General features: G+C 39.1%; 2 protein-coding genes across 3 annotated transcripts in view; both read left to right on the top strand.

Moving 5' to 3' along the window:
* LOC109962448 (transmembrane protein 87A) overlaps positions 1 to 8,209 on the top strand; it is a 13,077-nt gene extending 4,868 nt beyond the window's left edge. The window contains exons 4-20 of the mRNA XM_020604158.1: positions 285 to 401; positions 602 to 649; positions 814 to 855; positions 949 to 1,075; positions 1,231 to 1,292; positions 1,422 to 1,605; positions 1,705 to 1,804; positions 1,899 to 1,992; positions 3,245 to 3,316; positions 3,416 to 3,524; positions 4,051 to 4,109; positions 4,255 to 4,358; positions 4,465 to 4,541; positions 5,181 to 5,245; positions 5,335 to 5,387; positions 6,123 to 6,153; positions 6,302 to 8,209. Of these exons, the coding sequence (XP_020459814.1) occupies positions 285 to 401; positions 602 to 649; positions 814 to 855; positions 949 to 1,075; positions 1,231 to 1,292; positions 1,422 to 1,605; positions 1,705 to 1,804; positions 1,899 to 1,992; positions 3,245 to 3,316; positions 3,416 to 3,524; positions 4,051 to 4,109; positions 4,255 to 4,358; positions 4,465 to 4,541; positions 5,181 to 5,245; positions 5,335 to 5,387; positions 6,123 to 6,153; positions 6,302 to 6,343 (1,386 nt within the window). The 3' untranslated portion in view covers positions 6,344 to 8,209. The remainder of the gene's footprint in view (positions 1 to 284; positions 402 to 601; positions 650 to 813; positions 856 to 948; positions 1,076 to 1,230; positions 1,293 to 1,421; positions 1,606 to 1,704; positions 1,805 to 1,898; positions 1,993 to 3,244; positions 3,317 to 3,415; positions 3,525 to 4,050; positions 4,110 to 4,254; positions 4,359 to 4,464; positions 4,542 to 5,180; positions 5,246 to 5,334; positions 5,388 to 6,122; positions 6,154 to 6,301) is intronic.
* An 857-nt stretch (positions 8,210 to 9,066) lies between these two features.
* vps39 (VPS39 subunit of HOPS complex) overlaps positions 9,067 to 14,258 on the top strand; it is a 20,411-nt gene continuing 15,219 nt past the window's right edge. For both annotated transcript variants that reach the window (XM_020604188.1, XM_020604187.1), the window contains exons 1-8: positions 9,067 to 9,642; positions 9,884 to 9,949; positions 10,039 to 10,103; positions 10,836 to 10,878; positions 11,115 to 11,209; positions 12,261 to 12,359; positions 12,441 to 12,533; positions 13,102 to 13,285. In XM_020604188.1, coding sequence (XP_020459844.1) covers positions 9,570 to 9,642; positions 9,884 to 9,949; positions 10,039 to 10,103; positions 10,836 to 10,878; positions 11,115 to 11,209; positions 12,261 to 12,359; positions 12,441 to 12,533; positions 13,102 to 13,285 — 718 coding nt within the window. In that variant the 5' untranslated portion in view covers positions 9,067 to 9,569. The remainder of the gene's footprint in view (positions 9,643 to 9,883; positions 9,950 to 10,038; positions 10,104 to 10,835; positions 10,879 to 11,114; positions 11,210 to 12,260; positions 12,360 to 12,440; positions 12,534 to 13,101; positions 13,286 to 14,258) is intronic.

Raw genomic sequence — 14,258 nt, 5'->3', positions numbered from 1 at the left:
TAAGATGATGTCATGGGGTAGGACTGGATAAGTCTGACTTCTTCCTACTCCATTCAAGCATGTACTAGGTATAAGCACATTGATGTTGGATTAACATTTGTTGGATATGTGTGTTGATATATCAACTGTCTTTACATGCTTGAAAGAATAAATAAATCAAAATCAAATCAAATCAAATATAAGGTAAGATTACGCATACCTCCAAACTTTTCTTTAAAATATTGTAATAGTGTAGGAGAATTAACAGGCTGCATTGTCTTGCTTCCCCCTTTCCTCCTTTGCAGGACAATAAAGCCATGAATATGTTTGGTATGGATCACATGCTGAAAGACGACTGGAAGGGCTTCTACAGTCAGGGCTACATGTACTTCGACAACTGCTCTTCCCTCTTCTTGCCAAAGGTTTGTCTTACAGTGGTGAATACATAAACACAAGATTGCACAGTTAGTCATCACTGTGCACACAGAGTTAAGCTCACTGTTTAGTGCAGTAGTTATCTCACATCTAACATCTTGGTCTTATACATTTTGTTTGTACTGCACTTGTTTATCTTTCAGACAGTTACAGTATATGTATTTCTTCACTCTGTCGTCTCACCTAGGTGTATTATGCTGACTTCAACCCATATCTGCCCCTCACTAGCCCACAGGTGAGTCACTGACCATAATATCCAAGAACTATTTTAGATATTTGGGTGTGTCTTTTACCCTGCCTTTATTTCACTCTACCAAATCACAGCACTCTATGAAGCATTGCTTTTTAAATGTGTGTGTTGTCTGTTCACTTTAACATTGTGCTCTGTGTTCTGTTTAGAGCGACCCATCAAATCAGAGCGTTTGGTGGCATGAGAAGCCAGTAAGACATGCAATTAATTACCTTTTAATGGAAATGACTTATTTACAGTTGCCTACTCCATCGGGTTCTTGGCTCACACACATCTACTTGCAGGGCATCAGTGCAGTGGCCAAAGCCTGGAAGGACAGTCCCTATCTGTTCATAGTGAAGGTGCAGCCGTTGTTCAGAGGAATTGAGGATGACGACATCAGAGCCGAGCAGCTCAACTTTGCCTTTACTAGTGAGAGACATTATTTTTTCCCCTTGAGAGCTTTGACATCTGTATTTACTCAACAGGAAATTGAAGAAGAGGAGATTAAAGAAATATAAAAACTTTGATTTAAAAAACTGACACATTTGAAGGAGAAGTGACTTCCAAATTTTGTTTTTACCTAGTGAAAGTGGAAATGAAGGGGCCACATGACTACTCCTCCCCAGCAGACTGGCCCCTGATGATAGTATGTACCATAATTTCTATAAAAGGAGGGCTTAAAAATTTGGAAATGTTTGTACAGTAACTTGCATGATAAGGACTGCAGCACATTAGAGGCAAACGCACATAAATTTGGCTTTTCTGTCCAATACAGTTCTTCATGGTCATGTGCATTGTGTACGTGCTGTTCGGGGCTCTCTGGCTCTTCTGGTGCGCCTGCTACTGGAGGGATCTGCTGCGGATCCAGTTCTGGATCGGCGCCGTCATCATCCTCGGCATGCTGGAAAAAGCCGTGTTCTACTCCGAATACCAGAGCATCCGTTACAGAGGAGATTACGGTTGGTCAACTTTATGTTTTTCGTTGTTTGTGGCTTGGATTTTTTTGTTTTTGTTTTCATTTCAGTCTGTTACAGTTTTGTTTGTTTTGCTCTTAACAGTTCAAGGTGCTGTGATTTTTGCTGAGCTGCTCTCTGCACTCAAAAGATCTCTAGCTCGAATTTTGGTCCTCATTGTCAGCCTTGGCTATGGCATAGTCAAGTAAGTTTACTAGTTTAAAACTGATCCTTTGGCGCACATTATGTTGTGATTACATTTTAGCTCAATATCAGTGTTTTTCCTCCCTCTTCTTTAGGCCTAGGTTGGGCACCACAGTGAACCGACTGGTGGCTGTGGGGCTTTTCTACCTGCTCTTCTCCTGTGTGGAGGGTGTGCTGAGAGTGACAGGTGTAAGTGACAACTGCTAATAAGCACCATGTGTACTACTACAATTGACAGAAATATGACAGAGAAACAGCTGGTGTATCTGTTAGCAGTGCAGCCAATTAAATACATTGTTTTAATAAAGATGTCAGTTAATATTGGGCCTTTCCCATCATGCCATGATTTGATTTCATGCCGTATATGGAGCGAGTAAAAGGGGGTGGATACCTTCCCTGGAAGTTGGAGGTTGTCATGTGTAACTGGTCTGACAGCTCCTGACTGTTACTCCATGGAGTATTTAAAACTGTCACTGTCAGAAAATGCTGGAAATGACCATTTTTGAAGAACAGTCACTGTGCAGCTGTGTGAAAAGTCACACCGTGTTTTACCAGTTTAATGCTTTTATTTTAAGCAGGGACAGTAGGAAACATTTAGTTTGAATTTTCATTAACTAAAGACTGAACAGTAAAACTGAGGTTGATAAGATAAATTAAAAACACTAACAGTGGATTTAAATGCTGTATTGCTTCCTATGAAACCCTCAAGCGTGTGGAGAGAATCTAAATGAGGTGTGGAATTGGCACTAACATTGCAGTACACCAAGTGGGTGAAAGAGGGAAAGGATTTAACATCGGGTCTTGCTTTCTCTGTGAGGCACACCCCCTCACTGCTGTCTAGGGGACCGTTTATTCATTTCCTGTGGCCACAGATGAATTTCATCCAGGCAAATACAATGAACCCACTGCATTTCAACTACTGCAGATTGGACATTATCTGTTGTTGCCGCCTCAGGCTGATTTAAACTGATAGTGCTGGTGTATTTTTACATAAAAATCTTGCCTAGCACAGCTTTCAAGGCGCTGTGTGTAAATAAATTTGATCTGAGTGAAGGAGACAATAGAGAGGTTATGCAGGGATTCGGTCTCTGAGAGGCAGAGAAGTGATGAATAAAGAATGACAAATTTGATCCAAGAGTGACTTCTGAAAGCAGTCAAGGACACTGCAGAACAAGTCATGGAAAACTAGTTATACAAACAAGCATAAGGTAAGAGAGATGGTAAGGAGAATCGAGTTCCTGGAGTGATGAGCAGACAGATGTTTTGTCAGGAGGCAGCTCAAAATCTTCAGCAGATCTTTACACAAGTTTAACTTGTTTAAAAAAACCTGTGATTTCTTTCACTTAGTCATGTTCGTGTACACACACAGTTTTTTTTTCCATCCACACTGCTGCCCTTTGCCTAAGCATCACAAAGTCTGACTCCTGTCTTCTGTCTTCAGGGTTTCTATGGGAAAGTTGCCCTGGTGGCTAATCTCAGCCTCTCTCTTACTGACTCCTGTGTCATGTGGTGGATATCCTTTACTCCGTCAGCCAGGATTTGCCTTTTCAGGACCTTTTTATTATGCTTATTCAAATGTATATACATTATGTTCTTCTTAACTTTCATCTACATTTTCATCAGTCTTTCTCAAACTACTCGTCTGTTGAAGCTCCGCAGAAATGTGGTGAAGCTTTCTTTGTATCGGCACTTCACCAACACTCTCGTCTTTTCTGTTGTCGGTAAGTTACAGCTGTACAGTATACTGCCTCTGGTTACAGCTGCTGTAGGGTAAAAAACATCAGCGCTGCACTGTAGTTCAGAAACAGCTGTTAAGATCACAAACAATATCAGCACCAGAAAATGAGATGTTGCATGTTTTAGGAGTACTCTGTGTATACTGCAGGTACACTAGTGAACGTTGTGGTTTAAGGGGAAAGGTCAACATTTTGGGAAATATCTGTTTACTTGTGGGGGCTTTGATAGAAGGATATGATGCTGGAGGAAGTAACGGTAATCCATGCTACATACACTACTGTACTATGTCTCAGCAACAGAGCGAGTGTATTTCTCTTGTGCAGTACAAGTATGCACCTCCAGTATTACATAAGTATGTAAATACATTAGTTTTTCAACTCTCTGGCTAAGTTAACATTTGTTCAGTTACTAATTCTGCCTTCACTGGTGAGAGTTCATGTGCTGTTTCTGAGTATTTGCATATTGTTTACAGACATCATATTGAGACCAGTGTTTACTTTGTGTCCACAGCTTCCATTATATTCATCATCTGGACCACCAAAGTCTTTAAGCTGGTAGACTGCCAGACGGTCAGTGTGTTTTCTGTTACTGATTGAGTGTTGCGTTGTGTTGCTGCTGTTCTCGTGAGGTTTCTGTTTCTTGTTTTATTTGAAAGGTGAACTTGATAACATCCATCTCTATGTTTACTGTGTTCTGTTTCTGTCCTTTCCACAGGGTTGGAGGGACTTGTGGGTAGATGATGCTTTCTGGCGCCTCCTGTTCTCCACCATTTTGCTGGTGATCATGGTGCTGCTGCGGCCTTCCGCTAACAGCCAGAGGTCAGACTCGAAACTGAGCTGGGGTTGACTGCGGAAACATCTATTCAAATGCATGTTTGACAAGGTTCCTAGTTGTTGGACCCCAGTCTCTGTTCTGTTTCCTCAGGTTCTCCCATTCCCCTCTGATTGATGAAGACGATGAAGAGGAGGAGGCCAAGGAGCCCATGCTGAATGAAGCTTTTGGTAGGACAATAGAGCTGTTAAAAATATCTGCATCGCACAGTGACAGATGGAATCTGTTGTATTAGTACAGATCAGATGCCCTGACAACCGGAGGAATATTGTTTAGACTGACTCTTGGATACATTGTCAGTATCTAAATCCTGTGCTGTAGCAGCCGAGTGTGCTTTGTTTCAGATCAACTGACTGGATGCTTTGTGATCTACAGTACATCTCCAATCATGTAGTGTAGATCACAGGCCCACAAAAGCTGCAGGGATAAAAATGTTTTTTGTGTTTTTCACATCAGCCCTAAATGTGGAAACGCTTAAGTCAGTGTTTTCTAATGGAGTCTTAATTACCATCATTTCTTTTATGTTCTCTAATGGACCTCTGTGAAAGTGCCAGCAATGTTTTCCAGTATATTTGTGCTACAACTGCAAAGCTTCTAATTAGTTTTGTGCTCTGTGATAAATCCACCTGTCTCCAAATAATCTAGGTCTGCTCACAGCCATGACCCAAAAATCTGTTCATGCAGACATGTGGAGAACAGATTCAGAAATGTAGTAACCATATGATATTATACATATATAAAAATATATATAGTCATATTATTAGATGAGGAATCTTTCTGTGATCTCATTTGACTTATTTTCCTTCCAGCGGGGATGAAGATGAGAGGCTCAAAGCCTGACACTAATGGCTCAGTGAAGCTGTTGAGTAAAGAGGTGTGTTGACCGTCTCCTGCCATCATCTCTCTTGTTTTACCCATGAATTGTTTTTTCATACATTATGTTGTATTTCTAAACTTTGCCAGGATGAAGACCTAAAATGGGTTGAAGAGAACATTCCTACAACTGTTGCTGATGTGTAAGTATAAAATATATTTAAATTCTCCCTAATGGTCTCACATTGCAATGTGCTTTACAAAGTAAAACAGAATGAGATAGTCACACATATCACACAAGGTAAAACCATAATATAAAATACAAAAGTTAAAATACAAGTAAAAAAAACAAAAGTACAGAACTAGATTTACTCAAAAGCATGAGAGAACAGCAGTGTTTTGAGTTTAGCCTTAAATGTGGCTAACTATTGGACTTGTTTTAGCTCTGTGGGGAGTTTGTTTCACCTGTGTGCGGCGTAATAGCTGAGTGCCACTTCTCTCCTTTTAGCCCTGACCCGGATTTCAGTCAGCTGCTAATGTTCAGCAGATCTAAGGGCTCTGGTTGGCATATTTTAAGGAGGCCAGAGATATATTTTAGTGTCAGATCATTAAGAGATTTATAAACCAACATTAAGTACTTTATACTTTTTATACTTTACTTTATAGTCCAGTCTGTTGGTGATGAAAGCATGAGCAAGTCTGCATCATCTCTGGACATAAAACCTGAGTCTCAGTGTTTAAGATGATAAAATGCAGTTCTTCTTAGGGCCTTAATGTGACTATTAAATGTAGTTTAGAGTACCTGGTCAAGGGCATCTCAGACTAGACAGATACACGGGTAGTACTCAAATAGCAACACTTTGAAGCAAGCTACTGCACTGTGCGAACATGTTTACTGCTTCTTGCTCTGATCTGACTGCTTTTCTCTCTCTGTACAGAACTTTGCCTGTGATGCTAGATGAGGAAGAGGTAACTGCTCCTTTTACTTCCCCCTGCTAGTCTAAGGATTTCAGTCACGTTTGTGTCTTTTCAATTGCTCCTGCTATTGACACTTACTGTGCTGTCATTCCACAGTCACGCTGCTGTGCTTACATTAATCAGTGTTCACTTTTTCCAGGAAATCTTGAAAACCAAGATGGAGCGATCCAAAATGGAGTAGAGATCAATCCAAGGAGATGTAGATGATGTGAGAATGAAAGGAAAACAATTTGACTGAGGCTGTAATGAATGCATTCTGAGTGATGTGATGGGCAAAAGCAACAGTACTCTCTAGATACTACATTTTTAAAAATTTAATTTCATAGGTAATGTGTACACAATAAGCTCAAAGAAACATGAGTTTTATTATTACTATTATGTGGTAATGTGCAGGCCCGAGTTGGATGGATTGGCTGTTGACGTCTAGACCAGCATTCAGGGACCGTGGTGAAACTGAAGGAATTACACAGCAGAGCACTTTAATACATATTTAATTTGTTTCAAATGTTTCTTCACTGACACAAACTTGGCCAAAGTCAAGGAGAAACGGGGCATTTTACACAGTGCCCTTGTGCAGAATTTAATATTTATAAAAATTCTAGGATGTATGACTTCTTGAGCACTGAGGCGAAGATGAAAACATCTGGGATACATTTCCTGTCTCACTTCAAATTGCATAAGATTTGTAGGAATGAATTTGGAATCTGTTTAGGTCATGATGCTTGTTAGTCGTCACAGCCAAGATATCGGCTGATGGTACGAATGGAAGTGAAAACACATCCTGAAAACACTAAGTTATTGGGCGTATGAAAAGATTATATTGAAGCCAGCACAGGGTCTGACATATGACGGTCATCCTGAGCTGATGGGTTATGCCAGAAACTAAATGTTAAAAATGGCTGTTTTCAGCATGTGTTTTATTGTGTTAACATATTTAATAGTTCACATGAAGATGTACATTTAATATTTAAATGAGCTAATTATCATACTCTGTGGTATGATTAACGATTTAGCCAGGACACTAAGAAACAATCTTTTAAGGCTTTTACCTAACCAGTGAAGATTTCTTATTTATTGTAGCTGTGCCAACAAAAGTGTGTGTCTTACTGTTAAGACACAGCTAACACTTTGTTGTCTGGCTGTTTGCCACTGTTACTGTATGTAAACACAGTTGCACCAAGTGAATATTAAGTACTTGAAGCATATCAGATTTGCCATGCTCTATATCTTGTTTTAACTGGAACACACTGTCTTTTGGCCTGGGAGAATGTAATGATCCTGTTTGTCAAGAAATTTCTTTAAAGCCAAGTATACTGTAATATTGTAAACAATGATCTCAGTCCATTTTTTAGACCCACACCAGATTTCTTCTTGCGTGTTCTTTGCACAGAACAGTTCAAGTGACTAATGTTGGTGGTTTTCAAGCTTTTAGTGGTTGAAATGAAGGACTGCATGTTCCTTGGTGAGTGAGGATGATATACAGCCCTTATTTTGTTTTCTAGTGTTCAAACATATAAGTAGTCATGAATCAAAAATTAAGGATGTTTATTTTCATAAAGAGAAACATTTTGTAGCTTTTTACATAACAGCAGTGTCCATTTCATGCTGTAATCACCAAAGTGAAAACATTTGTTTTAGCTACTCAATCACAGGATCCATGGATAAACCTTACTGATGTGGTGTGAGCCTAACATTCTCACTCCTTTTACACTCCCTCTTCACTGACTGTTTTGTTTAGATCCTCACCTATATTCAATAGCAAACAGTAGTTAAAAAATACTCTAAATACTTATTTCACCACAAATACAGATATTTTTGAGCCTATCCTGTTCACATCCTATTCTGGCAGAACTACTGTATATCACTATTGTGCAATCTACTGCAGTATGGATGGATATTCAAAATTCCTTAATTTGTTTTTATATATATAAATCTTTTTATGTCTTAAGAATATTTTATTTCAAACAGGACTAATGCCCAGGTTTTGATTGCAAGTCTGTGGTGTAATGTGAAGCTGATAATATTGTATGGCTTTATGTGTATGTCCTACAAATAAACTTTATATTGAAATATGGTTAGAATGTCTGTTTTGTGTTCATTTATGATGCATATTACAAAAGCTGAGGTGCAACATTAAATTGATAAAAACAATGCAGCATAACATTACCCAAAAACTAAAAGGGGTATCTGCAGGTCTTGTAACTTCTGAAAAAACACTGAATATAGTTTCCTCAAAAAAAGGATTAGAAAATATTAAAAGGTCTTAAATGTAATTTACATAGGTTTTTGATTTTGTCATGCTTGTTGTAGGCAATATTTTGGTGCAAAAATATTTCTGTATACATTTGTGTGCAGGATATGTTATTGTTAATAATTGTAGGCCATATCATCACTGCTGATATTCCATCATATTTCCATATGTTACCTGGTATGACCTCAAAACAGCTATTAAATTGTCTGTGTGGTTCTAAAACATGTCTTGCATGTAAGTTTGTGTGAGACTTACCCAATTTAAAAATGATTTCTAAAACATCCATCAGTGCATACATGTTAAAAAAACAAAAGAGAATGTCATCAGCTGTGCCTGTTTTTGTCCAAATCAAATCAAAGGTTTACATAAATTTGTATTGCACAGCAACTGGTTACTTCAGTAAAAGTATGTGAATATATGAATTATAATTTAGTTGATTGTATTTTGTCTTAGTAATCTGAATCAGCCAAATGTCCAGTAGGCAAAGAAAAAGTGCCCTTAAATAATCAGACGCGGTAATTGAGTAAATGTACATAATTACTTTACACTAAAAACTGTACAAACCCATCGAGTGTATCTTAAATTCTCGCGAGAATTACATCATTTCACTATGATTACATTATTACTGCGCCTTTAATGTGTTCCTCGTGACTGCCCTTGATTCGAGTCACGTGCCTGTCAAGCCCTCCGCAGTAGTCAACACAGCTGAGGAACTAGCAGTAAGCTAGCGACAACTAACCGCTACGGAAAGTTCTGCTTTGTTAAGTGTCTGCATTAGGTCAACTAAAGGTTAAGTTTATCATTGTTGAAAAGAAATGAACTGACTGCATATGTTCGGGTTTCATTTGGCATGGAGTGAGATGGAACCGTGTAGGAACAGTGGCCGTTGCTTGCTAACTTCTAAGCTAGCAGGCTAACGGCTAACGGCTGTTGTTTTGGTTGGCGAGATAGCTGACAAGTATAGTTGACAAGCGAACCAGACCAGATTTCCTCATTGCCTGACGAAACACTGAACTGCTCACTCGGTTAATGGCAAAACATAAAAGCCTACCACCCTGATAGATTCATCAGCGAGCTGTTGTCGGGCAGGGGTCAACTTCGTGTGAGATTAATCCATCACAAAGGTCTGTAATCGAATCATCAGTATTGCTTCAAGATGCACGACGCGTATGAACCAGTGCCTATTTTGGAGAAGCTTCCTCTTCAGATTGACTGTCTTGCGGCCTGGGGTAAGATGTTGACACCTTATGCGTGTCATAGCCACTATCCCATAACTGTTGTTTGACACTGAAGTGGTCGTTTTGGGCGTTTATTGGCCTGTAGTCTCAGGTGTTCCACATGTCTAGAAACAAGGCAGGATTAGTAACAGGGGAAAGGGATCCAGTGCCCACTGGGTCTAATATGTCATATGTCTGAAATGACTGACAGCATCCTTTGATTGGTCACTGACTAGAGTTTCTCCTCTGACAGAGGACTGCCTGCTTGTGGGAACAAAGCCAGGGCATCTCCTGCTTTACCGAATAAAAAAAGATCCAGGTAAAAATAAAGTCAAGAGGATATGGGATGCAATTGATCCTTTGTGTATTTGCAGTCATTTTTGAGGAACATGTCTCTCTTCCCTTTAGGCACCAACCGGTTTGAGGTGACCTTGGAGAAATCCAATAAGAATTTCTCAAAGAAGATACAGCAGGTAGATAAGGCTGAATTTTATGATAACCACAGACTGTCTGTCCATTCATTATCTATACCAAGTATCCTGTAGAGGATCGTGGGGTGCTGTAGCAAATATTAGGTGAGAGGCGGGGTGTACCCAGTCTATCACAGGGCTGACACATAGAAATAGAAAACCACTCTCATTCACACCTATGAGCAATTTAGAGTCACCAGTTAACCTAATCTGAGCATCACTTAGGCACAGGGAGAACATGCAAACTCCTCACAGAAAGGCCTTGGTCGGCCTTGAGGTTTGAACCAATAACCTTCTTGCTGTGAGTTGACAGTGCTAACCACTGCACCAGTATGCCACCCAAACCGCAGACTACATAACTCAAAAAATCTGGAGAAGTCTGGAGAGGAAAGCCACAACTCAAATACTTACAGATGTTTAGGACTACATGCTGTATTTCTCTTTTATTATTACTAATAATAGTACTGTCTAATATTGTCAGTGGCCAACTCTCTCTCGTACTGAATCTAGGAATGTTCATCCTCATGCCAGCTTGGAATACCAGAGATGGTTGATGTGATGGTTTAAAACTGAATTTGTAATCTTAACATTCTTTCAAATGGTGGTGGTGGTCCCAGGGAAAGCTGGTTCAACAACTGAGCTCTGGTGTATTTTAACATCCACATAAATACCTGCTTAAGCTTGGATTTGATCAGTTTGAGCCTCCTTTTATTGTGTTTTCTACTCTTTCCACAGCTATATGTTGTTTCACAGTACAAAATTCTTGTTAGTCTTTTGGGTAAGTTTTTCTTACTGACACTTTCTATTTTTGTTTTTCTTTGCATGTAAAAGGTAATTCTTGACTCTGGGTAATGTTATTCACAACCATTTTTGGGACCTTCACTTTAACAATCAAGTTTTGTAAATAATCTGTGTATTGTTAAACCTTTGCTGCCGTGAAACTAAAATCACACAGCATAGTATTTATCATCATCGTTAGGACATGTCCAAAAGTCTCTTTGATTCTGTCTGTAGAGAACAACATCCACGTCCATGACCTCCTGACCTTCCAGCAGATCACTGTGGTGTCCAAAGCCAAAGGAGCAACAATTTTTGCATGTGACCTGCAGGTCAGTTAAGAGACCCTGGATGGTTGCAGCCATATCAAGTGTTTTTGCATTTCTAGAAGACTCAAATTACTACCAGCATTAACTGAAATAAGTTGTGAGCTCATAGACATAAAGTGGGTACAGTTCTACATGTGAACTTCCAGTGCATATCAGTTTCATTGCTCTTCCTCATGTAATATCAACACTGGCAATGATTTTCAAATCTCACATGCTGTTACTTCCCACCAGCACATGAACACTCTGACATCCTTTTTAAATTGGCCCCAATTTTAGAATTTACCAGCGTGTCTTTGACAAAAATAAAAAGTTCAGAAAACTGTCCGTTGTTATGGATTACGTCTTTGTTGGTGTGTCTTTTTACTGCACTGAAATGAATGGAACCACTGGACTCCTTGGAAACAGGAAAATTGTAAGCTTAAAAAGATACAACAATAAAATGCTGCTATAATTCCCTTTAACATACAGTCTTATGCAAAAGTTTAGGCACCCCTTGATAAATAACAGATTTTGGTGATTTTTTATTTGAACAGATGTTAACACAGTTTCTCTTGGAAATGGAAAAAATGCACAATATTTTGCAAGGAAGAATGGGAGAAGATCCCAAGTACAAGAATTGAAAGACTTTTAGCTGGCTATGAAAAGCGTTTGCAAGCTGTGATATCTGCCAGAGGAGGTGTTACTAAGTACTGATTGTGTAGGGTGCCCAAACATTTGCACCATGCCATAATAATGTTTTTATTTTTTATTTTTGTTCAATTTATGGCATAAGAAGTAACTATGCATCACTGTTTGCTGAAAATATTGTGCATTTTTTCCATTTCCAAGAGAAACTGTGTTAATATCTGTTCAAATAAAAAATCACCAAAATCTGTTATTTATCAAGGGGTGCCTAAACTTTTGCATAAGACTGTATTTTGGCACAGTTATTATATCCAAGACAGAAGACAGTCATAACAAAACTTTTTCCTGTCATTTCCACTTCATTGTATTATACTCTTATTTTCCCTGATTTGAAGACACAAATTGTATATTTTGTCTCCGTTGTCCTCAGAAAACCAGCTCAGGAGAGGAAACATTGAGAATGTGTGTCGCAGTAAAAAAAAAACTTCAGCTGTATTACTGGAAGGACAGAGAGTTCCATGAGCTGCAGGTAAAATAGCATATATGAAATGTGACTTTTCCAGTTCTTTGACATCTTTAATCATCTTTAATGTTTTTTTTTTGTCGTCAGGGGGACTTTGGTGCACCAGATATTCCAAAGTCCATGGCTTGGTGTGAAAACTCCATATGTGTTGGTTTCAAACGAGACTATTACCTAATTCGGGTACGTGCTACAGGAAAGAAGCTTTTTTTCATTCAGCTTTACTTATCTGTAAAAGTATTTCTCTAGCTATGGTCTGTGTTTTGAATATGAACCATTCATCACTTGTAGACTTTAAAGAAGGCTGTAAAAGGTTGGTGAAGAGCAGTGACTACCAATAGTCAGCTTGGTTTCATCAGTTATTAGCCTCTTGGATGAGAGGTGAAATGTCTTCGACCTAGAAACCTAGTCCATTTGATTTTTTTCTAAGTTTTTTTTTTTCAGCCTACTATGACCTGGATGACTGAGAATCTGCACAGACATCACACTAAAATATTAAATTGTTCTGATAGCACACTTTAAAGCAGGCTGTTAGGTAACTTGTTCCTGTCAGTTTTTTCCTTGAATTTATGTATATATGTTAAACATTATCTCATGCTTAGTATTCCTGATTAGTTTTTCTTTACTGTGTTGTTTTTTGTTTGTCTGAAGCACTCTGATATTGACTTTGCACAAAAAGTTCATGTTGCTGAGATAAGATATTATTGCATTCTTTTTCTCCTGACTCACTCGTACTATCTCTGTCAACCAGATGGATGGCCGTGGCTCCATCAAGGAGCTCTTCCCCACTGGAAAACAGTTGGAGCCTCTGGTTGCCCCATTGGCTGATGGGAAGGTGGCTGTTGGTCAAGATGACCTAACTGTGGTTCTAAATGAAGAGGGCATTTGCACCCAGAAGTGTGCCCTGAACTGGACAGACATCCCTATAGCAATGGGTAAGAAAGAGGTTGGGGACATTAAACAAGCTTCACAATTATCTTGGGGGGGGGAAAAACAACTGTTAGCACGAGCAGCCAGAGTCACTGACAAGCCTATTGTGGTAACATTAGGTCAAACCCAGGCGGCAACCTCTGAGGCTGAGAAATGAAGCTAATGTAGATGTGCCAAAGCTTGCAGCTCCTGGAATGGCCGCTTGAAGCCATCACCAATACGGAGTCAGTCCCCATAGACTCCCATGTTAAAATGCCTGGTACAAAAATGGTTTTGGTCTGCAGTTTCTGTCCTTTTATGACTCTTGATGTTTTTGCTAGAGTGAACTTGTGTTTGATATTAATAGGAAGTGACAGCTCTCTATGTGACTTCTAGCTAACACACAGAAGGCCTTTTCCCAGCGTGAGTTACCCCTGGCAGCTGATTTCACTCAGGAAAAACACAAAAACTGCTTCCTTTTTTTTCTTGCTTGCCTGTCACTCTTCAAGAATCAAATAAAACCTTCCAAAAATATACAGTTTTATAGAAACTCATTGCCACCATCTTAGTTAATAACATATACTGTATTTTGTTAGACCCTATTGTATCTGAAGTGCAGGCTGCTTTTGGTTCTGCTGAGGACACTACTATAAATTCTGACCACTCCAACACTGACCAGTGTGCCCATGATAAATCATGTCTACACTGGCAAAAAAAAATCACTACAGTAGACTAAACAAAGAAACACCACAAGGAGAAACAGGTTTACACCATTTTGGCACATGCACAAACTGCTGTGGAGACGACAATTATGACATTCAGTTCTAGTGAATGGAGGAAATTGATCGCATTCTAGATTACATGCAGGTTTTTATTGCAGAAATCACAGTTATATGGTCGGTGTGTTAAATATAAAGTGGGCACTCTGAGTGTGTGTGTGTGTGTGTGAACATGATCAGAAAAAAAATCTCCTTCCTCTTAGATAAACTTTCCAGCTTT

Source organism: Monopterus albus, unplaced genomic scaffold (assembly GCF_001952655.1).
Source record: "Monopterus albus unplaced genomic scaffold, M_albus_1.0 scaffold64.1, whole genome shotgun sequence".
NCBI lineage: Eukaryota > Metazoa > Chordata > Actinopteri > Synbranchiformes > Synbranchidae > Monopterus > Monopterus albus.
Note: the sequence above shows the minus strand (reverse complement) of the source record. Positions and strands in the feature narration are given on the sequence as shown.